This window comes from Myxocyprinus asiaticus, chromosome 6, assembly GCF_019703515.2.
Source record: "Myxocyprinus asiaticus isolate MX2 ecotype Aquarium Trade chromosome 6, UBuf_Myxa_2, whole genome shotgun sequence".
NCBI lineage: Eukaryota > Metazoa > Chordata > Actinopteri > Cypriniformes > Catostomidae > Myxocyprinus > Myxocyprinus asiaticus.
This window is the reverse complement of record NC_059349.1, coordinates 20,960,977-20,988,918: the sequence shown is the minus strand read 5'-3', so window position 1 is coordinate 20,988,918 and position 27,942 is coordinate 20,960,977. Positions and strand designations below refer to the sequence as shown.

The 27,942-nt window shown below is 37.6% G+C and overlaps 2 protein-coding genes across 16 annotated transcripts in view; one reads left to right on the top strand and one right to left on the bottom strand.

Moving 5' to 3' along the window:
- The window catches only part of LOC127441882 (erythropoietin-like), a 190,419-nt gene that overhangs the window by 61,550 nt on the left and 100,927 nt on the right, over positions 1–27,942 (top strand). The gene's annotated exons all lie outside the window — the stretch shown is intronic.
- LOC127441874 (coiled-coil and C2 domain-containing protein 1B-like) lies at positions 341–27,532 on the bottom strand. 15 transcript variants are annotated; one of them, XM_051699397.1, is made up of 27 exons: positions 27,092–27,532; positions 24,952–25,059; positions 24,696–24,816; positions 24,374–24,515; positions 23,411–23,511; positions 22,794–22,901; positions 22,388–22,525; positions 19,227–19,533; positions 18,209–18,339; positions 16,518–16,596; positions 16,180–16,248; positions 15,897–16,039; positions 15,603–15,675; positions 15,150–15,286; positions 14,888–15,005; positions 14,113–14,285; positions 13,723–13,848; positions 13,581–13,639; positions 13,383–13,499; positions 13,183–13,256; positions 12,386–12,444; positions 12,258–12,309; positions 11,989–12,088; positions 10,414–10,504; positions 10,043–10,165; positions 2,731–2,775; positions 341–2,644 (listed from the first exon to the last, which is right to left on the bottom strand). In XM_051699397.1, exons 3-26 carry the CDS (start codon positions 24,753–24,755, stop codon positions 2,764–2,766), a joined length of 2,592 nt encoding a protein of 863 aa, XP_051555357.1. In that variant the 5' UTR covers positions 24,756–24,816; positions 24,952–25,059; positions 27,092–27,532; the 3' UTR covers positions 341–2,644; positions 2,731–2,763. The 15 variants fall into 15 exon arrangements, with proteins under 15 accessions (XP_051555357.1, XP_051555351.1, XP_051555358.1 ...); XM_051699391.1 differs by having other exon boundaries at positions 24,696–24,803; positions 27,092–27,531; XM_051699398.1 differs by lacking the exon at positions 27,092–27,532 and adding an exon at positions 25,294–25,549.

The following is a 27,942-nucleotide window of genomic DNA, read 5'->3' as shown; positions in this document are numbered from 1 at the left end:
TACATGAAAGCTGCATTGACAGCCCAAAACACCCTTTTGTTACTGTCTGCATTCATCTGGCATTTGTTCCAGGTGTGCAGTATTGTCATGTTTTGTTTACCATAGCCTTTGTTTTTTGATTGTCCTGAACCACTAACACAGCATGCATAATAAAACCAACAAAAACTTCATTTTCTGAAGAACTTTGCATTTTGGAGCAACATTAGTGAGGTGTGAATGTGTTGGGAAGAACATATTTGTACAAACTATTCAGCTATTACAGACTGGTTTACTCTGTGATGAAACTGTTAAAACTGACATGGGCAGAATGATTTTACAATGTGCAAGAAGCCAAAAAGAGTTATGTATACATCCTTTATTGTACACTACAAATGTCAATAAAAGCAGTCTTTATCAAACCTGTTGTATATACAAAAATATGCCATGTCTTTCAGCCACATGACACTGAAAATTAATTCTTACATCAATAATCTGCAGTGTAGAGTAGAATAAAAGGACACTTTTCCTTTAATGAAAAGTCAAAGGAAAATTTCAGGAACAACAGTTTTTCATACAGTCTCATTTAATTACAAAAATGCTGAAAGTTTACAAACTTTGTATGAAATGGAAGGAGGGAGAGTACAATGGTGTAGAATGGAAAGCATAAAAACAAATAAAAATAAAGGGTAAGTAAGAGTAACATGACCAGACAGCTGAGAGATAGTTTTGAGCATAAACCTTGACATTGATGAAAGAACCAAAAATATAATTAAGAATCAACACTGACAGTGCAACTTAAGACAGGACAAATCACAATTTGTGACTGGGAAATTTGGCCCTTCAAATATGCCAGAGCTGTATTAAAGGGATAGTTCACCCAAAAATGAAAATTCTCATTCATTTACTTACCCTCATGCCATCCCAGATGTGTGACTTTCTTTCTTCTGCAAACACAAACCATTTTTTTTTTTTTTTTAGAAGACTATCTCATTTCTGTAGGTCCACACAATGCACATGAATGGTGACCAAAACTTTGAAGCTCCAAAAAATCACAAAGGCAGCATAAAGTAATCCAGACCTTCTGAAGCGATCCACTCGGTATATTGGCAAGATTTCCAGTGTAAAATGAGTTATATTTTGGTCTGTTATCACCCAAAATCAATTAAATGGCTCAAGAAGATGTGGATTAAACTGCTAGGGTCATATGGATGAATTTAATGCTGCCTTTGTGTTTTGTGGAGCTTCAAAGTTTTGGTCACCATTCACTTTGTGTTCCGCAGAAGTCAGTCAGTCATACATATCTGGGATGGCACAAGAGTGAGTAAACGATGAGAGAATTTTCATTTTTGGATGAACTTGTCCTTTAAAAACCAAATAATTCACACGTAACAATTGAATGGACAGAGCTGTACAGAATAAGAAATAGACTCACTGACCTAGACTGCACATTGTGTAGGCTTAAAAGTGAAATGCCAGTTAATTCTTACAAGATTTTAATCCAACAGATCAAAAAACATTAAAGGGGCCTTTCAAAAGTGTAAATTAGGTAATACTGGGACTGTGAAGTAAATATTAAACAAACATATTTTTGAGGTCATTGCCATGGCAAGTGAAACCACAAGGTTTCAATCTTGTGTTTGAATTAAATCTTATATATCACAATAACTTATGTGCACACTAGACCGCAATATAAACATGGCTAAAGTGCCTGGAGTAATTTGCAATCCCTATAGAACAAGAGACCGTGAAGTGCAACAACAGTAAGAATCCAAAAGATTTTAACTCTCATAAATAATGTAAGGGAAGTTTTATATATGTATACAAAATAACACAGAACCTCTCTAAAATGCAGAAGACTAACTTTGCTAAGTATTAATGGCAACTAACTGGCTCTTCAGACCTCAAATGATATACAAGTGATTGTTACATCTGCTTCAATTAGTAAAAGCTTTTCTATGGCATTTATGTGAAATAATATATAACGACAGTAATCTGGCACAACCTATGCACAATCAACCCGTGTTAAACCGTGCAGTGAATTTATATAAGCTGTAAACAAGTTTTGAAATGTCTGAAAATGTTTGGGATGCAAATGCAAACCTTTTTGCATAGCTAATCATATTTACCTCATTTGCATAGGTCACACATTAGTATTAATGGTATGACAGCAACAGGTTCCTTGTATGAGGGAAAACAGATGAAGTCATTCATCTTACTGCAGCAACAGTTATTACTTTGGCATTAGTGCGTAAATGCATCCCAGAGCAGAAAAAAAGGTTAGCTCTCATTGGCTTCAACTCAAATGCACTAATGTAACAGTTGGGATTAGCGTTATTATAAAATCAAGAGGCAATCCATCTCAAAAGGCAGATTTAAAAGCAATATCAATCTCATGCAATGTTTGGACATTCTCCTGCTCCCCTTATTATTATCTACTGTATTTTTAATCACCCCCAACTATTACATCTTCGTCTAACCTCTTTTACCCTGATGAAACAAAGCTAACTGCCTCTGTCAGTAACGACGTCTCTCTGTGAGTGGCTCAAGGCACAGAGAGTGTGTTGAGAAATGTCCGGGCGATATCCATCTTGTGGTGAGTGTCTGAGGCTAGTAGCATTGTGGAGCTTTCACCGTCCATACCTTCATCCACTCTGATCTTTAGGACCTGAAAGGAGTGACACTGAAGGGTAAAGTGTAATCTAGAAACATGATCTGTAAGATATCTGATTAGGAAAAAGGAAAAACTCTTACTTCGTGAAGATGTTTTGTACATCACAGTGTCAATTACAGCAGAACCTAACATAAACAATAAATCAGAATTAACAAACACTTGGGAAATATCATGTCGTTTTTAAAGGTGCACAGTAATATTCTTGTTTATGTTGCGGTGACACCTAGCAGCATAGATGCAGCATCATGTAAAAACAGACGTTCTTAGTTACCAATGTAATTGTAAGTCAGCCATGATTAATAATTTATTCCACAAAAGAGAGCATTCAATTACAAGGGATTATTGAGAGCTTTTTCTCTAAGACTGATATTAATAAGTCTTCATCTCATAGTTTTCAAAAATACTCTTACTATTTCTTTCTGTTTAAAAACTAAGCAATTACCAAAACAATTAATAAGAGCACCTTTAATGGCAATAAGAACAGGATTCAACACAAACTATTTAACACATTCTTCATCAATAGCCATGTTGGGGAAGATACTTTGAAACTGGAGCTTCTCAAGCAACAAGCTGCTTGTTACTTAAAATGGTTAAACTACAGTCAAGCTAAAAAGTAGCTAAATACACTAAAGATTGATTTGTCCAATGTTTTAGATGATTTAATTTGATCATGATTTGAAGCATAATTACACTTCCTTGCGCTCTGCGCATGTGTCAAAGTGAGGAAGTGTAATTGAGCTTCAAATCATGATCGCAACTAGGAGGCAGCAGATGTCAACATTTATATTGAAAAAGTAGCAGCATTTTGGTCTGTTCTATCCCAAAACCGGTCATATTGCTTCAGAAGACATGGATTAAACCACTCAAGTCTTTTGGATTACTTTTATGTCCTTTTTGGAACTTGAAAGTGTTGGACCCCATTGACTTCCATTGTATGAACATAAACACATAAAAAGAAACCTATGTTTGTGCTTTATTCAGGGTATCTGCAGATTCGAAGGAATGAAAATTAAGACTTTTTAAGGCCAAATAAAAGAAAAATTTAAGACCACTTTTGCAATACAAAAAACAAACAAACACATTACATAATTAATTACCAGGTAAATACAAAACCACCAGGCTACTTGGATGTCTCTGGACTTTTTTTTAAATAATATAATACAACATTAACACTAAATGAATTCATTATGAATGCATGTAGCCTTAAGTATGTAGCCTATATTGCGACCTTTCTCTTTAGTCATTTGATTTCCAGCAAGATGTGACACATTAGACCTTATTCAAAGTAGCGCCATGTAGGGCTGGGCGATATATCGAATATTAACAATATAATCGAAATAATTTTGCTGACGATGTAAAATTGACCAATATCGTGAATATCGCGATGATTTTAATGTGCTTTCATTTGGCCATTAAGTTTCATAAAGAGCGCATCAGTTGACTAATTTCATGATCCTTCAGGGCTGCACAATTAATCAAAATAACATCAAAATAGCAAGTTGGACTTGTGATTATTAATCCACAAAAAACTGCGATTTAAAGACAGATAAACACTGTCTGTGTGTGATATAGAACAAACCGATGATGCACTGATCTGTGTGCACGTGGTGGCGATCTCAGATCAGTTCACGTCATTGTGAAATCAAAGAAATGCAGGTTCAAGCACTCACAATTCCAAACATTAGTAACCGCTACAAGTTATTATACAAATCTACAAATGAAAAGGAGGAAATTACAGCATTTCATGAAATGCGGGACATTGTAAACTGTCAAATACACATTTTACACAAAGACCTTTTTCACAGACTGTGATGACGCGTTTCCACTTATTTAGCAGCGTAAATCATTTTTTTTAATATTGAGTGTAAGTTTATAACATTATGCTTTGTATTGTATTACACTGGAATTAGTTTAACAAAACAAATTACTACAGCTGCGAGGGTTTTTTTGGCATCTTCTCCCACTTTACTGTCTTAATCCACCACTCTCTATTTTTTTCTTCTTCTGGGAAGTCATTCAAATGTAATATTGGAGTTTCCCTTTTGGTCTTGGAGCAAATGGGTAAGTAAAAATAATATTTGCTGTGGTCTCCCATTCACTGCTGTCGAAGTTTACCCTGCAAACATTTACTTCCGCATTCCAAAACCTGGAGTCTGAAAAAGGTCTATTGCCTTTTCTGTGTCGAAATAAAAGCTCCTTGTGAAGTAAATACTGCAGCACTTTCGGTGTCAAAATAAAAGCCCCCATGTGAAGAAGTAAACAGAACAGAAATATATTACTTTTGTATAACACAAATCTAATAATCAGAATAATAATGATAATTCAGCATTATATTATAATAATCAACCTGACGTGTCCCACAGTAGTATTATGCAATGTTCAACTGGGGTTTCAAAAATAAATCAGAAGTAGCTTTGCACAGTAAAAACACGAAGGTAAATAATGCTTTTTATTAAGCTACTATGTATCATTGTGTATGAAATATAAATATAAAAAGCATATAAAAGAAAATGATTGAATTTCATTCTCCCTTAGGTTTATTTAATGAAAAATTAGTTATTAGATTTTTATTTAATGTCTTTAAAACATTATATCTCAATTTTAATCAAAGACATTTCACCCAGCCCTAGCACCATGTTTGATTTTTAATGGGAATGGAAATGAGGCTGTGAGGGATAAACTTACCATCTCTTCAATGGCATGCACGGTATAAATCTGTAAAAAGTTTCAAGATCCCATCTGATTTTCCACAACTCATGTTGTCTGGAGATTTTTTTTTTTTTGGTCTACTGAGTGTTCTTGAAAATATTTTTTTTCAGTGTTTTGTCTGCAGAACGATCCAAAAACACTTTAAAATGCAGTACAGCTCATCGAAGAGACTGTACATCTATCCCTCACAGCCTCGCTGTAATTCTCGTCAAAAGATACCGCTGCTGTGAATAAGGTCTAGCATGTGCTGAATAACATTTATATTTTTTTTCTTGGCAGATACCTTTAACATATACTTTAACAGTTAGTTAAAGGGCAGTTCATTTAAAAATGAAATTTCTGTCATCACTGCTCACCCCTGAGTCTGTATGGATTTTTCTCTGCTGTGGAACAAAACATATTTTTTTCATTCAATGAAAGTGAATGGTGACTGAAACTCCCTAATATCTCTTTTTGATACCCACTGAAATAAGAAAATCATACAGGTTTGCAACAGCATGAAGGTAAGAACAAACACCCAATAGAGAACCTGCAGGCAGAATTCTGCAAAAATATACTGCTGAGTATAACGAAAACACAGAATAATGCATGCAGAGCAGAATTAGGACTGTATCCACTAATAATTAAAACTCAAAAAAGAGCTATTAAATTCCATGCCCACCTAAAAAAAATAGTGATACACAAATCCTTCACCACAAGACACATAGAGCTGACCTCAGAAAGAAACCCACATAGCCAGTTGGTCTTAGAGCTGACTTTACAATCTTAAACATGCCCAGCTAAACCCCAGAACAAAACCCCAGCTACACCAAATCAAATTATTGAAACACAAAAAGAAAAATATCTAAAACATTGGACAGAAGCAACAGCTCAACAAAGTAAATTGGAATGCTATCGGTCCCTAAACAGAGAATATAAACTAGAAGAATACCTGAGCACACTAAACTAAGAAAAGTCCTGACCATGTGCAGACTCAGTGAACATAACCTCCCCATAGAGATGGGCAGACACAGACAGACCTGGTTACCAAAAGACAGGCTGTGTCCCCACTGCACACAAAATGAAGTGGAAACAGAACTGCACTTTTTAACAACATGCCCTAATTATACACAAATAAGGGAAACATTTTTTTCCTCATTTCACAACCCATCACAAAGACTTTAATCGGATACATCACAAGGACATACTTTCATACCAACTTGGAGAAACCCCAGCAAGCTCAAACCTTGCTGCGAGATGTCAAGTCCTGCCATGACAAAAGGACAACCAGTGGAACAGGACCACTATCAGACAATACTCGTTTAGGACAATGGTTCTCAACCTTTTTGACTCCAAGGTCCCTCACTGTCCAAGACAATATTTGAAGGCCCCCTCGCCCAAAACTAGATTATTTTTGTCTGATTAAAATAATTAATCATGGATCATTTTTGATTCTAGAAGTTTCAGAAAGAGTCTGCTTATAATTTGTAGGCATACATCTTAAAGTATTCAAGTTGAATTATATTAATATTTATTTTAAATTAAGTCAACCTGAGGCCCCCTTGGAATTGTGCTGAGGTCCCCTAGTTGGTCCCAACCCCCTGGTTGAGAACCACTGGTTTAGGACTTCTACTTTGTGCATGTAATTTTCCAACAATTGTTTCCAGACAGATTGTTTCATTTTTAATTGATCACAATTCCAGTGGGTCAGAAGTTTACATACACTAAAACTGTGACTTTAAGCAGCTTGAAAAATTCCAGAAAATGATGTCAAGCCTTTAGGCAATTAGCCAATTAGCTTCTGATAGCCTAATTGGCTAATTGGAATCAACTGGAGGTGTACCTGTGGATGTATTTTAAGGCCTGCCTTCAAACTCAGTACCTCTTTGCTTTTGACATCATGGGAAAATCAAAAGAAATCAGCCAAGACCTCAGAAAAAAAAAAGGTGGACCTCCACAAGTCTGGTTCATCCTTGGGAGCAATTTCCAAACACCTGAAGGTACCACATTCATCTGTACAAACAATAGCACGCAAGTATAAACACCATGGGACCACACAGCCATCATACCGTTCAGGAAGAAGGCACATTCTGTCTCCTAGAGATGAAAGTAGTTTGGTGTGAAAAATACAAATCAATCCCAGAACAACAGCAAAGGACCTTGTGAAAATGCTGGAGGAAACAGGTAGACAAGTATCTATATCCACAGTAAAACGAGTCCTATATCGACATAACCTGAAAGGCTGCTCAGCAAGGAAGAAGCCACTGCTCCAAAACCACCATAAATAAGCCAGACTACAGTTTGCAAGTGCACATGGGGACAAAGATCTTACTTTTTTGGAGAAATGTCCTCTGGTCTGATGAAACAAAACTTTAACTGTTTGGCCATAATGACCATCGTTATGTTTGAAGGAAAAAGGGTGAGGCTTGCAAGCCGAAGAACACCATCCCAACTGTGAAGCATGGGGGTGGCAGCATCATGTTGTGGGGGTGCTTTGCTGCAGGAGGAACTGGTGCACTTCACAAAATAGATGGCATCATGAGGAAGGAAGATGATGTGGATATATTGAAGCAACATCTCAAGACATCAGCCAGGAAGTTAAAGCTCGGTCGCAAATGGGTCTTCCAAATGGACAATGACCCCAAGCATACCTCCAAATTTGTGGCAAAATGAGAAAGTCAAGGTATTGACGTGGCCATTACAATGCCCTGACATCAATCCTATAGAAAATTTGTGGGCAGAACTGAAAAAGCATGTGCGAGCAAGGAGGCCGGCAAACCTGATTCAGTTACACCAGTTCTGTCTGGAGGAATGGGCCAAAATTCCAGCAACTTATTGTGAGAAGCATGTGGAAGTCTACCCAAAATGTTTGACCCAAGTTCAACAATTTAAAGGCAATGCTACCAAATACTAACAAAGTGTATGTAAACTTCTGACCCACTGGGAATGTGATGAAAGAAATAAAAGCTGAAATAAATCATTCTCTCTACTATTATTCTGACTTCTTGTAATTGTTATATTGCATATTTAAGCATATTATTTTTATGTTTAATAAAGTATATTTTATCCCCATCATTATTGAATCCTCTTCTTTTTTTTTTTTCTTTTTTTTATTGTGAGCATTGCATAGACATGCTATTGTAGTAACTGAGGCTGGACAATATAGTATAAAAATAATAAAGTCATCTATTGAACTCGCGACTCCAGTGGTGGTAGTCAGCATCAGTACTCGCTGAGCTACCCAGGCCCCTTACGCAGTGCAGCTTTAAGATATTTAAGACTTTTTATGGCATTACATTTTAAAAAGTAAATTTAAGACTTTTTAAGGACCCGCGGGTACACTGGCAGAAAAAAAATGTCATACAAGTTTGAGGCTACGTCCACATAAATTCGGATACATTTAAAAAAGCGTTTTCGTTTTCGATATGCTCTCCATCCACTCTGCCGTTTACAAGCGTTTTCTAAAAGTTGCTCGTCCACACTGAAACGAATTAAATCTATTAATCCCCTTACTGTGCATGTGAAAAATTGCCGTTCCATGTACGGTCTGAAATGCAATTGTCCTCGTTATATGGCCGGACAGCAATTCAGAGTAAACTTCCAGTTGCCTTTGAAGGAATGCATTGAGAAGGTTGTATAATTTAAGTAACATTTAAAATTTAACAATGCTAACAAAGTGAGAAACAGGCACAACAACACCTCTACAACATGGGCATGTTGATTGTTTTGGGTTGAATGGATCAAATACGTCAACGTTTTCAGATATCTCCGTTTTCCGTGTCCACACTAAAACGCAAAGACGGATTTATCCAGATTGATCCACTTGGGAGGTAATTTTTGAAAAGCTCAATTGTCGCTGTCAAAAACACCATCTAATTGAGGACGGAAGGCCAAAACGTAGAGTGTAGTGTGTGGACCTGACCTGAGATGGCATAAAGGCTAATTTACACTTACTGGGCGAACAGGCTTCTTTTTGTTCACCTAACATTGATGACGCAATGTTAGTTTGGTGATATTTTGCCTGTTCACGCACATCTCTGAAATTCTTGACCTCCATGGCTGGAACAATACGTTAAACACTGTGATGTCATGCTCAACAAACTAACGATGCTGAGCATAGTATAAATGCCAGATTTGTTCATCTAGGGTGCTTTAGTTCATCCAGGAGAAAAAAGTTTGGCTTCTTCAATAGTATAAATTAGACTTAAGGGTGAGTAAATGAGAGAATTATCATTTTTGGGTGAACTATTTCTGTAAGACTGTGCAGGGCTCAAGTGAATAAGTAAATCATTTACTATATGTGAACTCATTCATTTACATGAACCATCCAAATTAACTGACAAACTAAAATGAATTGGATTTCCCAACGCTTAATAGAAGTAAATCATTTACATATAATAGAATGTCAGAAAGAACCAATTCACTTAAATTATTTGGATTTCACAGCGCTACATAATAGAGAGAGAGGACAGTATAGGTGAGTGCATTTGATTACTACCTCGGCTCCTTTGGTGTGTTCGCAATATGATACAATGGGACAAATGTAGCGTTTTGAGATGCTACAGCACTACTCAAAGAAAATTTAGCTTGTTACTGGAAAAGCTGCTTTTGTGAAAATAGCGGAGCTACTGTCACGCTACTGAAAAATGTAGTTAAGTTAGTAAATCACAGTAAACCTACAATGACTTTGAACTTAGCACTGACCTGTGGCTCTTCCAGCACTAGCCATCGTTCTGTGACTGTTTGGAGATCCTGCCCACTCAGAGGCTCTCTGAGACGCACCCTTACCTCCAGACGACCACCTGTGGCCTTCCGCCCATCCATAACCTACATCCACAAAAAAGCCAATAGCATAAACATACATTCCCACTGCAAATGAAATCATAGCAGAGTCTGACTGATTGGTGTGAATGTACCCTTTTAGCTCAAGTTCACTGGGTAAACACAGATGTTCGCTCCTCACAGTTTATGTTTGCTTTCTTACATCAAATTCCTATGCATCTACTATTCAAACCACAGTTCTGGATGAATGCGTACACAGAAAAATGAATGTGGATAAAATAAGCCATGCTCACCTCGACTATTTCCCTCACTTCACTTTCAGCTTCCAGTTTTTCCAGTTTTAGGTGGGCTGATCCTACTGGTTTGTCACTCCTCAGGAAGCCACTGTCATAAAACAAAGAAATCAGTGTGACCCTCAGAGCAACCTACATATACTGACCCAACATGCACATTAGCAGGAACAGAAATCAAAACAGGGCAGCATTGGTCAGATATTTACCAGGGTTTCTACTCTTTTTGACCAATGAATTTCCATTATTTAAAAAACATTTGATTATTGGACATAACATTTTTAAAATAACACTGGATCAGACCACTTTGTGAACTGTTTCCACCAATTCACTGAATCATTCTTTTTGACTTAGAGTTTACTCAGAATGGTGCCAAAAACAAAAAAACATCCAGTGAATGGCAGTTCTGCGGACGGAAATGTCTTGTTGATGAGAGAGGTCAACGGAGAATGGCCAGACTGGTTTGAGCTGACAGAAAGGCTACGGTAACTCAGATAACCACTCTGCACAATTGTAGTGAGCAGAATAGCATCTCAGAATGCACAACACATCGAACCTTGAGGCAGATGGGCTACAACAGCAGAAGACCACATTGGGCACTTTATTAAGACCATAGTGTTCCTAATAAAGTGCTTATTGAGTGTATATTCATTACAGAAATTTGTAGAGGTAGACCGATATATTGGTTTTACCTTTTGTAACTATCGGTTATCGTAAAAATTCTATGTCGATAGTTTAAAAAAAAAAATATATATTATTATTCCTCTGTGTTCCTCTGTAGCCAATGCTGGAGGATTCAACAGTTAGAAAATCTTTGTTTAACATAAAAGAGGCCTCTAGAGGTGAAATAAAAACAACCACTGACACCTCCTGAGGATTTGCTAAAGTTGCATATTTTGTTATATTGATTAGATAATCAAGTGTTCTAAAGTGAAGCAAGGGCATCAGCACATATATTGTGTCTCCAACTTCATTTCTTGTAAATAAAAATTATCCTTATTTCTCATTTAACCTCATCTGATTAAATTTATATGTACAAAACCCATCATCTGGTGACTATATATGCTATAAAAAGCTTAATTTGGTAAATGCTTACATATAGAGCATTGTAACAGAACCAAGTCTCCATCATTACAAAATAAGAGTACACAGTGTATTTTGGGCTTGTTTATAGTTAAATGTCCCATATAAGGAAATTATTCATTTTGTACTATTGTTACCTATGTCCGTGTTCATTAAAGTAAGTAAAGACTAAGAATTTTTTTTAACATTCGATTAAACGGTTATTGATCTTTTCCACCTTAGTTATGGGTATCGGCAAAATCCACTATCGGTCGACCACTAGAAATTTACATGACTTTTCCAGGCCTGGAAAACACAATTTAAAACACAAATATCCCTGATTTACTGACATGTTAGTTTTCAAATACAAATGAAAAGAAAAGCAACTGAGTACCAATCTGCTAGATAATAATGATAGTACATTTAAAATAGGCCTCTTGGACTCCTCATCAAGTTATTTGATTATGTGGAGATGTTAGGATAAACACAGGGGTTGTATATTACAGGAACTCTCACCCTTTGTGCAGCACTTCCAGCTTAAGGCCCTTAGACTGTATCACTCTCCTGAAGCCACGGTGGTTACGGTTGATGTTCAGCTTGAAGTTTTGGTCATACTCTGCCATAACACAAAATAAGATGTCAACACAGCAGTAATGAAAGCTACAGCAGAGAACATTAACACATATATTCAACAAACAGCTACTGTAAAAAAAATTGCATTGCAAAATCTTATTTAATACATCACCAATTTAATGGTACAGAAATTAATAGCTAAACATTTTTACCTGGGTTGTTGGTATTTTTGATGACTGATGTCTTATGTCTCTGAGGTTGATCCTAACATGAACACAGACAGTGTTAAAATCAAATAAACGATTAAGTAAATTACACAGATTACTGAGCTGGTACTCACTGAACTGGGATATGGAAATTCAAACTTGACATAGGCATCCAAGTAATTTGATGCAACACCTTTCAAAAGAGACAGAAGGGGAGAGGTTTGAATAGAAGATACTGTCATCATCTTTATGATCAAAGTAAGAGTACTGAGGTTCTTAGAGATGATTTTTAATCTTTGAATACCCTCAGAATTTAATTATTAATAAAGACTGGATCAATGAGGTGTTAAAAGTCTGCAGAGGCAACTCAAGGCTGGATTACACTATCCAACTTTAACACCGAATTGCAATCGAGCAGAGTTGGTGCTCGTCGGCCAGTCGGAGTTGACATATTTCACAGAATATTGTGCAGTATGTTATGGGTACAGACTCCGATTTCTTACTCTCAGACTATAATTCTGTCTAGTTGAAGGATATCAAACATGTTTGATATTTTAGAGTCGACAATACAGGAAATACAATCGCATATGATGCTCTACAATTTAAATCTGAAGTCAAATGGTCACAATCCAACATAAATCGAATGTGCGGAGCAATGCGAAGTGGAGCTGAAATGTTAATTCAGTTGTGGCAGGAAAATAACACCTCTATGATGTCGACAGTAGGAGGCTGTGTGATTCCGTGTACGTTTAAGTCAGATTGACTTGAAAGCTGGGTGGCGTGTTATCCTCAGTCAACTGGTGTAAGATATCCAGTTTTCTTCTGTAGCCATATACATAGTCTTGAAGTGTGTGATACCTAGTATTTTTGTACTCATTTGGGTGGTGCAATCCAGACTTCATTTGTTCTAGAAAGCATGTTTAACGCTTACCAGAGGGAGCAGGGAGGTTCATCCCCCTAACAATGACTACAACCATGTCTGTACTACTAAGCTCTGGAAACATCCTAGAACAGAATTAAAGACAGAAAACAGCAATGAAACTTCCAATCCCCACAATTACTGTGTTGTTACACAGTTTCAGAACAGGACTCTACATTGCATTTGCAACAACTGCAGAGAGTATGACAGACCTGACAGTGCGGTATGTCCTCTCCTCAAAATGATGTTTAGGAGGCTGAAGCCCCCTGTTCTGAGCCAGCTTAAGGACCTCCAGACTCTTTTTACACTGTTCGGCCATTTTCTCAAATCTAGAGAGGAGCAATGGCAATAAATAAATAGCGCAAAGAAACTACATACTGTATGCGAGACATACGCTATTGTATCCATACTTGGTTGTCTCTGCAACATTCCCCATGTGCGTGAACTGCTTGGAGTATGTTACACATTTCTGAAGAAGAGAGAAAACATGTTCTACTCACATATTCCACATATTCTCTCAGCTACTTCATTAAATCACCGCCTTCTTATTACCTCATGTTGCTCATTGAGTAGTTTGTTAAGCTGAGTGTAGACCTCCTCAGCCTTCTCAGAGATCTGAACATCACTGTGATGAACCAGAATGAAGTCCTCATCCTCATCTCCAGGCGGTGATGGTACCTAAAGACAAACACAATTCAATTCACACTACCATTCAATTCTTTAGAATCAAGACCTATACTTGACAGATGTGTCCTCACATACAAATACAGAAAGCTTTTATACAAAGTAAACAAGAATCAGGGTCTCAAATTTGCCCTATATTCTAAAACATTTGATAACACTACCATGCTTTTAAATATTTTTTTTAATCATTTATTATAGAAATAGTCACACAGTGCAGTAAAAATAATGTATTATTTCAAATAAAAGCAAATACCTTACCTTGCTAATGTCCACTGTCTTGCCACTGCGCACTAGTTCTAACAAGGGGTCCAAACCCTTGGCTGCGCGCAGGAAGGTCTTGGCCTGCTCTAGATCATTCTTCTGCTTTGCCTGCAGTGCTGCTTTCATGTACTGTTTTCTTCGGCCCTCCAGAATCTCAAGCTGCTGCTGAGCTGAGAAGACAATAACCAGAGCACAAATCACAAACTGAAACAAAGTTGATTAGATAGGAATTTTCTGTGCCTCTCACATAAATCAGTCAAAAATAGGACAGCATCTTAATCAGTTCTACTGGGGTTCTAACATACACAAGCATTTGATCTGTTAAGACCTCCACTCGTGCATAGAGAATTCGTAGCTGAATTATCGCACTCAATCCACAGCCTGTTGCTTCCGATTTCTACTACGGCATTAAGCAGCCCATTACTGCTGGTCTAGGATCAGCTTCTCAAAGCCAACCTTACCGATTAGTGGAACACGAAACTGACTCGAGATCAGTGGTTGCGGATAACATCTTCCGACATCACTTGCTGCATTCATGTGCAGAGAAAACATAGCTATAAATGACTATACATTTTAAAATAAACTTCTCTTAAAGGCAGTGTAATTCATGGATTAAATATTAGGTTGTTTTAGTAGCATTAAAAAAATGTATTACATTATGTCTCCATTTTTATACAGAGCACGCTTGCTATTTTCAGAAGCACCCTCAGCAATTTTCATCTGGAACCATGCCTGATCCCACTGTACTGGTAATATATAACACAAACTCTACCAGTGTCAGGCAGACTCCCTCCTTTGGACATCCTGTCTGGGGAAGGGGTCCTCTTGGGCTCCTGTACCGTTGGCTGTACAGCAAGAGTGGGCTTCTTTTGGTTGTCTACTTTTGTAACCTTTAAGGCAAAATGGTTGTCAAACAAACTGTGTTTGTCATTATAAAATACTTTATTCAAAATGGTGTCATCTTTTAAAAAAAGGGACAACTTAAGGACATTTTATGGAAATTTAAATGGAAAAATATTTGCTTATTATGTCACCTTCTCCTCCTCGTCACCATCTTCCTCCTCATCACCAGCGTCAGCTTCATTAGATGCCAGCTTATTGGCCGTTTCCAGCACAGCAGCCAATCCTTGCTCTGGTGAAGCAGCCTTCTGGCCTGGGATTGGAGGAAACCCTATAGGGAACATTTCAATCTGATCTAAAAATATTTTTTGGCAGGCGTTACAGAAATGTAAATATGTGCCTGTAGCATGGTAGAGCATGTTGCTACTAACACCAAAGTTACAGGTTCGATTCTCAGGGAACACATGTTCTAATAATATTTATAGCTTAGATGCACTTAGTTGCTTTAGATAAAAGCATCTGCCAAATGGATGAATATAATGCAAATCTATCCATTACATTCTTGGATTTGGCAGTTGGGCTCATCTTCTATGTACTAAGGAAGAGTTCTGAGATCAAACAGTTTGAGTATCTAGAAAAGAACTGACCAGGTGGGGCTGGAAGTTCATCGTAATTTACTGCTCGACCTGCTTTATGGGCACGGATGGCAGCCTGGTATTGCTGTGGACCAGAGAAAGAAGATCAAGGTTCATCAGCTTACAACAAACACCCAGCTATGCCTACAATGTGCTGTGCTATGCTAATGTGAATGGATTTCCACAATCCAAACTGATAAAATCTAAACAGGAAACACTGGGAGAGAAACTGAAAGCTTTATGGTAACATTCAATAGCCAACGTTTGATGTGGCTGATTCTAGGTGAATTTTCAGTGTGAACTAACCTTAGCGATGCGGTCATGCATGCGGGCCTTGCGATCATCCCCGCTGGCTTTAGCTTGTGTGAAGGCCTCTTTGTATTTGGCCATCCTCTGTTCCAGAGCTTCAAGAACAGTTTTGGGTTGACCTGGGCCAGAAACACTGTCAGCTAAAAAACAAAACAACATAACAGAAGTGCTCTTAGTAGCCACTTTAACTACATTTATGCAGTACATACAGTAATTTAGGTTAGACCATAAACAGACTAGTAAAAGAGACACATGCTCTGTCACTGAAAACACTACTCACCCTGCCCTTCAGGAGCAGAAGGGGAGACTTTAACAGCTGCCTGAGGTGCGGCCTGAGTAACTGTAGCAGCTAGGAAAAGAATTAAGCTTTTAAAAGCAGACTGAAAAAAACATTCCTGTATTCAAACAAATTTCAAAATCACAATCAAGTCTTGCAAGCTAAGTGACAACTAATATTCCAGTTGAATGTGACTTTTTACATTGTTTTAGAATCTTTTCATTTTTAATACAATGCAACAGCAGCTATTCTATTAAGCTATAAGGCCTTAAAATACATAACATGGAAAATACGCTTCTGTAGAGGATGTTTTTGTACATAGACGACACTTCAGGTCTAACCTCGAGTCAGGGAGGGAGGAAGGGAGCCCATGTCCACCAACTGGCCTTTCTCCAAAGCCTCAATTGCTGCATCGAATCCCTGAGCCAAACAAGCACACAACATAGTGGCTCTCTTTGTTACTTCCTACAAGTCTTGAATACCTCAAATAACTTCGCACATTTTTGTTAATAGTGAGTTATTAGATTTCATCATCCATGTTGATGGGAACAAAAAGCTTGGTTACAAGGAATATCCAAACTTGCATGACAACAGTCAAGTTAATATTGTAGATTTAAATTAATTAATTACGAAGCTAAATAAAAAAGTCCTGCTAAATTCCCAAATTAAACAAAAGGTAGGTGAAATACACAACACATTAACAATGTCTGATACATGAATATAGCTTTGCATTTAATTCACTCAAGCATAAGAATCCTGGCTTCCTACAAATAAAATACAAACACACACAACGTTTATGTGACATGGCAATAATAATATTAATAATAAAAACATACCCTTAGGGCTGATAAAATGCTTAAAAGGCAAAAAGCCTTAAAAATGCTTCAACCATTTTCCCGGAGAGGAAGTACAGATTTTTATTTATAGAGTGAGTTATAAATGAATCATTTTAGAAAATTAACGAAATAGGCCATGTGTCCACCAAAGCATTTTTTGCAGATGATAATGCCAGGCGCTCTTCTGAAAACACCCAGCTGGGAACGATTGAGAGCGCTTTTGGAGGCGCAGCGTTTTTTTCAGCTGAGACGCTTTGGTTGCTATGATACAGAATATCCGCAGAAATAATGTGTTGCAAGTACCTAATTTTATTAGATTGCGTTATCAACAAGTACTGAATGTAAAAATGTCAGCACAAGGAATAGTACTTACTCTGGATGAAGGGAAGGCTGAAGCATTCTTTTTCATATTAATATTGTGGTAGTCTGGGAATGTCATCTGGTACAGACACGAATACTCAGAGACCAGCAAACTTCAGCTGCATTCACACTGCCAGCGACACGCAGCGACCAAACGACCTCATCTCATTCATTTTCAATGAGAGCTGGCGACTTCCGGCGAAACGAGAGTCGGTGACCGTTAGCGACCGGATGTGGCCGTGTCCAGCGACGTGACAAAGTTGAGAGATGTTTAACTTTATGCAAATGAAGAGCGACTTTCGGGAGCGACAGCCAATACGAGAGAAGATGGTAGAGCTCACATGATCCTTCTCTCTCTCAGCTCCTGCAGTGATGGAAAGATGGAAGAAAGGACTCTCCATACACACCACTAGCGACCTAACCGCCAGCCACTGGCGACATGCAGCGACAAAGTCGCTGGCAGTGTGAACGCAGCTTTCTCCTCCATTGTTGTTCAGTTGCTGTACTAGTAAGACGTGACGGTTGGTCGGTGTGATATTTGTCCTGCCCCTCCTCCACTGTGATTGGATGGCTGGGTAAAAAGTGACAGTGACGAGCGCTGCATTTTACCCAAAGGTGAAAATTTTTCAACTCTCGGCGACCAGAAAAAAGCGCAGAGTGCTGTGGAATAGATGCTCAGCATCTCGTCATGCTGCTGGCTTTTTTAAATACGCAGCACTCCCATTGCAAACAATTGAAACAATACGCTGGCCTCAGGAAAATACGCTTTGGTGGACACACGGCCATAGAGTCAGCAATACATATCGATATAGATTTGGACATAAACCACATCTTACCTTGCTTGCCTTCATGTGCACTTTGGCTTGCTCAATATCTCCTGCTTGTTTGGCCTTGAGAGCTGCCATTCTGTACTCTCTCTGTCGCTCCAGTAGAATGTTTTTAGTGGACTGTGTGACTGCAGAGTCTACTTGAGGAGCAGAGCAAACCACAATGAGCCCTTTACAAGAAGAACTTTATGAATGTCATACTTCTAGGTAAATGAGCAAATCAGGAAAGGTCCTTATTTTCAACATACTGTGTTTTGCTATGCCTAACCTTGTTGATTCAATCAATCAATAAATATAATTAGCCTAGACTTTTTCTACAGTGTTTTTTTTTTGTTTTTTTATGGGTTTATTCTGACAAAGTATGACTACTATTAATTAACAATATATTTTATATTTAAAGTAATAAAGAAATTAAGCCTGTCTAAAGGAACAGAAAAGGCCTACAATATACAAACCAAATAGATAACCATGTGTATCTGACCTCAATCATCTCATAACCACATTCAGTGGGGTTCAAAAGACTAGTGAAAATGCTTCTGTTTTGCATTATTTTCATATTTAACGTAAAATGTTTCATTACAATTACATTCAGCATAATAATTTGAGTGAGAAGTTTAGCTGAAAAATGTAGATGAAGTTCAGATTTTTTTAGCATTTGTCAAGACCCCCTTTTGCATTAAAGACTGCATGCACTCGACTTGTGATGGACTCCACAGTTTATCAAAAAACTGATGATACACATTATTCCAGCATGATTTGAGAAGTATTTTGTGTGCTTCAATGGAAGCAAGGAAATCTGACCTTTTGTACAAATGAGTTAACATGGTCAATGCCCACAATTTGCTTACATTTGAGTAGTGACCAAGAAACAGAATCTTAGATCATCTTAAATATTTATTTTCATTTACAAAACTTTGCTTTATTTATTTTTAGCATTAAAAAAAACACTTACAATTTGGTCTCAGACTTTTTGACCCCACTGTATATCTAAGCACCACATCATCCAACCATTAAGAACTTCACTAACCTGAAGGTGATTCAGCAGCACTTCCTGCATTTTCCTCATCTGGAGATGACCGGGAGGGTGGAGAGGTTAAACCAGAGGACTCCTCTCTAGCGTTTGGTGCTGGATCCATAACAACAGATTCTACTGAGACAGGAGAGATCTCAACAGCGCTGTCAGACTCCCCATGCTCCCCATGATCAGGTAATGTTGCTGGTGGGGAAGGAGGCCAAATGGGACCACTAGAGGCCCCACATGCAACTGGCGGGGGAATCTCAGTTTCGTCAATCTTTCCTCCTTTCCGGACTGATGCCAGCATAGTTTGTAGGGTCTAAATAATTCAAAAACATTCAAAGTAGGTATGTGAATCTTTGGGTTGAAAGTGAATCAATTAGATTCATGATTCATAGGTTTTACGATTCAAAATTATTTTTTGCAAATTCAGAATGATTCAATTTGATTTGATACACATTGAAATTCAATTTGATTCAATTAACAATTCGATTCTGTATTTTTTTTTAATGCATTTATAGGATTCTTTAAGTACTTCACCTAATGTGTCTTAGGCAAGAAAAAGACAAACTACTTACGATTGTTTATTGCACCAAAAGTAACTTGAAAGAAAAAGTTACTTTTCAACTAGATGACTTCAACTTCAACTAAATAATGATGGCTGTTAAATTGCACTGTTATAAAGAATAACAGCTAACGCCCTATTTAGATGGGATTTTTTTAAATGGGGATGTTATGCTTCTCCGTGATTTTAATCCCATGCGAATCAGTCATGTCAGAAATTTTCACAGACCTTTTCAAACCCCTGTCCCCGTGCCGGTAAAGATTACAACATCTTTTACCTACTATAAAATGGGTGGTAAAAATAATCCCTTGTTTATTCTAATCTCAAGTGCATATTGACATGCTGGAAAAAAAGCCAGTGAATCTGCACTGTCCAGCCTGTAAGCCCTTTATTATCATTGTTTTTCAAGTTCTCCAAGTATCTGAAGTGGGATGAGAAGACGCCAGAAAATTTAAGGCGCGCTTCACAACTTCAAATAACACTGGCTGTTGCGTTTAGACTGATGCATGCTTTTCAAGCATTTTACACTGTTGAATATTTCAATACCAATGTAAAAGAGAAACAAGCAGTTTTTTTTTTTTTGTCAGGAAAATCAGAAGGAACATAAGCCTTGTGATTTGAGCAGAGTGAATCAGGAAAACAGTTTTGAGGATTGTACGTTCTTTGGACACTGCATCCCCACGTTTCACAAAAAAAATTTCTGAAGGGACAAATAAAATTACATAATGTGAACGAATTGTAAAATAAATCTTTATTAAAGAGTGTAATAAAGGATTACAGGCTCATTAATGTCACCAGTTCTGTTGTATTTTGCCAGATATTCCCATTATTTTTTTCTATTAATTTCAGATACAGTATATGCTCATGTTGAATTTTACCGGCATAATTTTTTTTTTATCCCCTTTTCTCCCCAATTTGGAATGCCCAATTCCCACTACTCAGTAGGTCCTTGTGGTGGCGTGGTTACTCAATTGCCTCCACTTCTGAGACCGTCAATCCACGCATCTTATCATGTGGCTCTTTGTGCACGACACTGTGGAGACTCACAGCAAGTGGAGGCTCATGCTACTCTCCGCGATCCACGCACAACTTACCACGCACCCCACTGAGAGCGAGAACCACTAATCACGACCACGAGGAGGTTACCCCATGTGACTCTACCCTCCCTAGCAACCGGGCCAATTTGGTTGCTTAGGAGACCTGGCTGGAGTCACTCAGCACACCCTGGATTCAAACTCGAGACTCCAGGGGTGGTAGTCAGCGTCAATACTCGCTGAGCTACCCAGGCCCCCTTTACCTGCATAATTGATCAGCACCGTTTAATACATTTTCTGATGGGTGTTATGTGTGATGGCAGTGTATAAATGCAGTAGACACACCCATCTCTGCAATTTAAACAGACATCGCTTATCCATGTGAATTGACTGTAAACATTACAGATGTCCCCAGTAATATTTACTTTACAGACATACAGTACTGTGCAAAAGTCTTAGGCACATAAGATGCTTCATAAAAGCATTTGTCTTAAGATGGTTATTTATATCTTCAGCTTTAGTGTGTCAATTGGAAATATACATTTTAGACTCCCAAAGATTTATTTTGCAAACAGAATAGAATAGAAGAACAGGGAGCCCTGCAACAGATGGCATTGACCCCACAGAGCCCCCCACTGAACATTGAGTCAGTTGGAACATCCTATCTGCCAACAACCAAGAAAAACTGTGTCCAGGTGTCCCTTGGAGAATTGGCGCTGTTTTGAAGACAAAGGTGGTCACACCAAATATTGATTTAGATTTTTTATGTTTACTGGACTTTGAATGATGTTAATTGATAAATGAAAACTATTTATGGCATTATTTTTGAAGACATCCTCACTATTCAACATTTTTCACAAGTACCTAAAACCTTTGCACAGTACTGTATGTCCGGGAAACTAATCCCGTCCAAATAGGGCTCGAGTTTCCCCAGCAATAAGTAGTGGCAACGCAATATTTGCGGCTGTATCAATGGTCTGAGCTTGTTTGACTCGAAGAGTGCTCCAAGCTTACATTTGCTCATGTATTCTCAGTGGCCATCTTGAGGAGATATCAGACACGAGGTGCTCGATAGCTGCTCAGAAAAAGTTTCAATGTGTTACGGACAGAAAGAAGAGTGGGTGCGATCCCGTGAAGGGTGATGGAAGAATGCAGCACCCATCTGTGAAAGGTAAGCTGTGAGGGTGCGCGCTCTGAGATGCATTTTTTAGAGAACCATGGCGCGCATGTAACTATTTAATATTTATACATTTTAAAATACTGTACAGTGTTTTGCTGAATCGCGATTCATTCGTTTTTAGCATTTTAAACCAATTATTGACCAACACTTACAATTTTCCATTCAAAAATCATATTTGTAGATCGATGCATAAGAATCAGCAGGATTAGCAATCGATGTATCAAGAAAACAAGTGAATCTTACACCCCTAATTCAAAGACTTCACTTTTTGTCAATTATCACCTAAAACACTTAAAACAGTGCATGCATAATCGATCCTGTTTTATTCCATAAAACTGCATGTTTTTTCCCTTATCCAAAGTTTCCTGTGAGTAGTAACACTATATCCACTCACCTTAAGGCCTCTTTCAAATCTCCGGGCTTTAGAGGATTCCCCTGCTGATTTGGCATTTGCAATAGCCATTCTATACATGTTTATTCTCTCCTCTAAGGTGTGTTCAATGCTCCCAGGCACTGATGAGACCTTAGTTTCCTGTGGGAAAAAATTATATATAATGTGGTTCATTTATCTTATACAAAGGCCATCTATGGATTACTGACAAATAGAGCACAATTGATGTAGTATCATGAAGAAGAAAGTATCTATTGGAGCAATTCATTGCTTTTACCAAGGCGATTCACAGTGACAACATGATAACTACATTCAAAAGAAAGATCCAAATCTAACTTTCTTATTACACTAGACATAGCTGCAAAAGGTTAATTTGCTTATGTCTTCCTACATAAAATGTGCCTTATACCTGGTGTGCCAGTTCTGTTGAAGGGATTTCGGCACTAACAGGGGAGGCTGGGGTGGCAGCACCCGAATCTTTCATTTCCTCCTCTTCAACCACTTCCTGAAGCTCAGCCTAGCAACACATCACAACATACACATTTGCTATAACTAGGGATGGGCATTTTAAGTAATTTTGTAATCAAGTACTCTAACACATCAAATAACGAGTAATCGATTACTTGTGCACTTGCATAAACAACATCTAGATTGAAAAGTGACAACAACAAAAAATTATTTGCACTTACACATAGAAACAAACATTTCAAGTCTTTTGAAGCAATACAATCACTTTAAAAAATAACATTTTGGGCTGAACTATTCACGTATGGACAATGCCAACTAATGCTTTGAGTTGTACTGGCAAGATTTAGGTGAGAGAGACAGTTTCATTATTGCCCACAGCAGGCAAAGGCACAAAGGAAAATAAAATTACAATATTCAAGTAGTGTTTTTACTAGTCGAATATTTAAAGCTGAACAAGTACTTGAATAATCGATTACTTGTGCACATCCCAAGTTATTACACATCTAGTAGGTACTAAAAGTGAAAATAAACAGTCTAAAATCAAGATCTTTAATTTACCATGAGATCTTCATCATCTTCCAAATTGTCATCGTCATCATCATCAAAGTCTTTCATGCATGCCTCCGCCATTTTTGCAATATCCTCCATTGGTAATGGGGCTTTATCGTAAAAAAAAAATAATGTCAGTAAATCTGAAAATTTCACAAACCATTTTCAATAAAGTTATAAACCAACAACAAAAAATTCAGAAAATATCAAACAATCAGATTGACAGTGGCAACATGGCAGTCAAAACCAGAACTACCACTATATACTGTATTTTAAAGGGATAGTTCACCCAAAAATGAAACTTCTCTCATCATTTACTCACCCTCATGCCATCCCAGATGTTTATGACTTTCTGTCTTCTTCTGAACACAAAAGAAGATTTTAAGAAGATTAAGAACTAACTTTAGATCCATACAAAACAAGTGAATTGTGGCCAAAACTTTGAAGCTCAAAGAATCACATAAAGGCAGCATAAAAGTAAACCATATGACTCAAGTGGTCAAATCAATATGTTCTTAAGCGATATAATAAATTTTGGGTGAGAACAGACCAAAATCTAACTCCTTTTTCACTATAAATCTTGACATTGCAGTCTCTAAGCACAATCATGATTTCAAGCTTGATTACACTTCGTAGCGTTTGATACATACATGCTAGATAGCTATTTTATGCTGCCTTTATGTGCTTTTCAGAGCTTCAAAGTTTTGGTCACTATTCACTTGCACTGTATGGACCTACAGAGCTGAAATATTCTTCTAATAATCTTTGTTTGTGTTCAGCAGAAGAAAAAGTCATACATGTTTGGGATGGCATAAGGGTGAGAAAATGATTACAGTTTTCATTTTTCTGTGAGCTATCCCTTTAAGAGTAGGCCTACATAAACACCTTCTCAGGATTGTTGCGAAAGATAAAATCTACATTCATAATACAAATTTTAATATCATAAGAAAAAACAATAATCCTGATGCCCACTTTTGCCAGCCTTGTTCCCCCTTGCAGCCGGCGTTGGTTTCTTCCCAACAATGGCAGCAAATTCTGCTTCTAAATCAGGGTCATTCATATCTTGGTCCATGTCCATCATATCCTCTGGTTTGAAATCAAGCAACAATCCCATCTGAGAGGAGACAAAAGCAAACATTAATCCACTGTTCACCTGTCATGGTCCACATATGAGAAGTTCAAAGAGGGTTCTCAACTCATAGACCCTGTCCAAAGCAGACAACATATTTGACCCCTTTATTTACATGTTTCAGACAAGCTGATGTCATACATGCAAACACCACACAACACTCACCTGTTTGGCCGCAGCTGCGCCTTTCGGCGCTGCTGCTCGCTTATTTTTCCTGCCAAACATCCCCTTCTGCTCGTCCACTCTTTACTGGACAAACACTCACCTGAATACCTGAAGACAGACTCTAGTGTGTAAATCAACGAGAAATGTCTGTCACGAAGGAGATATAAGCTGTGTGTTTCTATCTTTAAGGTTTTGAACAGGAGTTTAGAACAAATGACAGTCACATGTGCTGTTAACACGTGGACTGCTGACTCACCTCACTAATCCAGAAAACAGTTATGGACTGTTAGTTCACTTTCTTTTCCTTGCCAACAGAAAACGGTCTCCACTTCCTCCTTCCGTCCGTACGAAGTGCTTCATAAACCTGATTTGATTTAAGCTGTCAGTTTATATGGTAGAAACAACAACACTTTACGGATATGAGAGACAATATATAATGATTTGTCTCATATTAAACTCGCTGAAGAGAGAAAAAGTATATACAGTATATATGACAACTGAAAATCCTTAACGACGTCCCATTCGCCAGCTAAGCCCTGATACAAGGATACTGGTGTATTATAAGTTAAGCGGTTTGAATGAATGTTAATTTATTTACTTCTGTGAATTTTAAAAGAATAAACAGCTCAGCTCACAGTAGTGCCCATACCATTAGATTTGTTTTGCTGCAACGTAACGAAAACACCAAGACACGCCACGCCCAACAGGAGCAAACCAAACCGTCCTTTAGCATTTTCAAAATAAAAGTCCCAACTTACCTTTTCTATTCGCGTTGGCTCCATTTCACTAATGGATATAAATAGTGGTGGTGTAAATAAATAGTTTTTAACATTACTTTTGCACATTATTATTGCAATAACATTAAAAAATGCTTGGCAAAAAAAAAAAAAAAAAAAAAAAAAAAAAAACATTTGCAATTTCTTTTTAACATTTGCTTTCATTTTTATAATGGCAGTCTTGCCTCGAGATTGCAGTAAAAATGGAACGTCAAATCATCACTCGCATATTAAGACGTCATTACACAGACGAGTTAAGCTTGCTCTGTGCCTGCTCAAAATTCTGCATAAAGATGCAATAAAAGCCATCTTTACACTACAAAGGTGGCACAGAAGCTGCATCAGAAGTGGCATTTAGGTGTATTTACACAGACTGTTTAATGCTGCTCAGAGGTGGCATAAATGCTTTTACACAGCTATTACAATTGCATAAATAATGCTATGATATTATTTTATGTATACAATTATGAATCTAGAGATATGAAATAAATGAGAATATGAAGTTATACTTTTAAATATGAAACTAAATTATGAAATATGTGCTCTATCATGACAACAACCAAGTTTAAGGCTCCTCTGATGCTGCATTTCATTTACACAAAACAAAAGCAGCATCAGACCTGCCTTTGATAATCAGGGCCGAGGTGGGTCAGAGCAGGCATAATTTAGTACGGCTTTTATGTGTCAGGCTTAAAGCTGAAGTATGTAACTTTTTCAGTGTTAAAATACTTTCTCATTTCCCAGCTTAATATGCAGAGACAGCTATGAGTAAGCCATACATAGTTTAATTGTACTGAAAACTGTAAACACCATGTCTCTGTGGTGCTATGAAAATTCCTCTGTTTGTTTTGACTCGACCAATGGCGTGAGGCGGGACTGTTTGTTTGATCAACGACAGAAGGGGGGGCGTATTCAGAAAGCTGCTTTGAAAACAATGTTTATTACATTTTTCTATAATGTCATTTTTGTTGCTTCACTTTCTTGTAATTATTTCCCATATATCCCTGACATTTTGTTTTATAGTAATGTTTTTACATTTTTATATGTACTCGTGTTTGAACCATTTGAATTGTTTTCAATAATAATAATTATAATAATAATCATAATAAATTATGTTTATTTTTGCAGTTCCATTTAGTGGCGCTAGTGGCACAGAAATTACATACTTCAGCTTTAACTTGGCTGGCTAGTTTCATATTTAAAAGTATAACTTCATATTCACATTTGTTTCATGAGCTGTGACAGCTCTATAAACTAAACTAAAATGCCAAAATTGATCCCACAATTTTAACAGAAATCCGCTGAAACGAGACGGCTTCGTAGGTCAAACGGAAACAGAACGTAACATGGTTGCTATGACAGCACGCACAACTGGCTCTCAATCTGTGCGAGAGCTCGGGGAAACTGAGGTAAACTTTGAGAGAGTTATAACGATGTAGAGAGAAAATAAAACGGATTCTGCGGCTCTACATTTATATTTACTGTATAATACTTAATCTAACATTATATTTTATCGTTATTTACATATACATATTTACACCCATCTACTAAGGCATTTTAACTTGGGAATTAACCTGCGTTTGAACATCATATTTACGGGCAAATTGGCGTCATTTTTACCAGACAAATGATGTTCATTTCCGTTGAAGCAAAGAATTGTGGGTTGTGAGTGCCCACGAAGGATACACCTCATGCATCCTCCGAATTCCCGTTAAAGAAGGTCACATTTGAAGTGTCCTACTCGCTTTTCTGAAACGAGACAGTCTCGATGTCGAATCCGGCCTTCAAGTACGAGTGCGCAGCCACTTTTTCTTCCTCGTTTTTTATGTGCAGATCGCAACAAAACTCGTGCATTGCTGCCACCCTCTGCGATCATGAACCAGAGACTCTAACCACTACCTCCCCTCCCCCAACATCCAGCCCAACAAGAGTCACCGCATCAGCTAGCGCTGTGAGCAAACCTAGCTTTCGCTCGTAACTCTTCCTAGACCAGAGGGAGGGGAGAGAGGAAGAAGTAAAACATTTATAAATAATACCCACACACTCCTATGTTTTTGCTAGGGTTTTAATACTCTCATATCCTAATTACCTATATCCTACCAATTAGGCCTGTACACTCCAGAAACTTGAACAATACTGTTATTATATTCCCTCCTATCCGGATTTAAAATATTCTTTAATGAAATATCTTGTTCCTTATCTCCTCTACTAGAATTACTCTTTCCTCTGTATATTTTCCACAATGCATAATGACATGTTCTACTGTTTCACTGATTCCATTCACAAAGCCCTGCTGGATGCTTAGGTATTAATTGCATTGTCTTATTTATCCTCTCTTCTATTTCTGCCAGAATGCCTCCTTTCCCCACTTTTGGCTGTATTGAATACAAATATCTTCCTTTAGTTTCAGTATCCCAATACTGCTGCCATCTTTGATACATTTCCTTTTTAACTATTGCTTTGATTTCTGA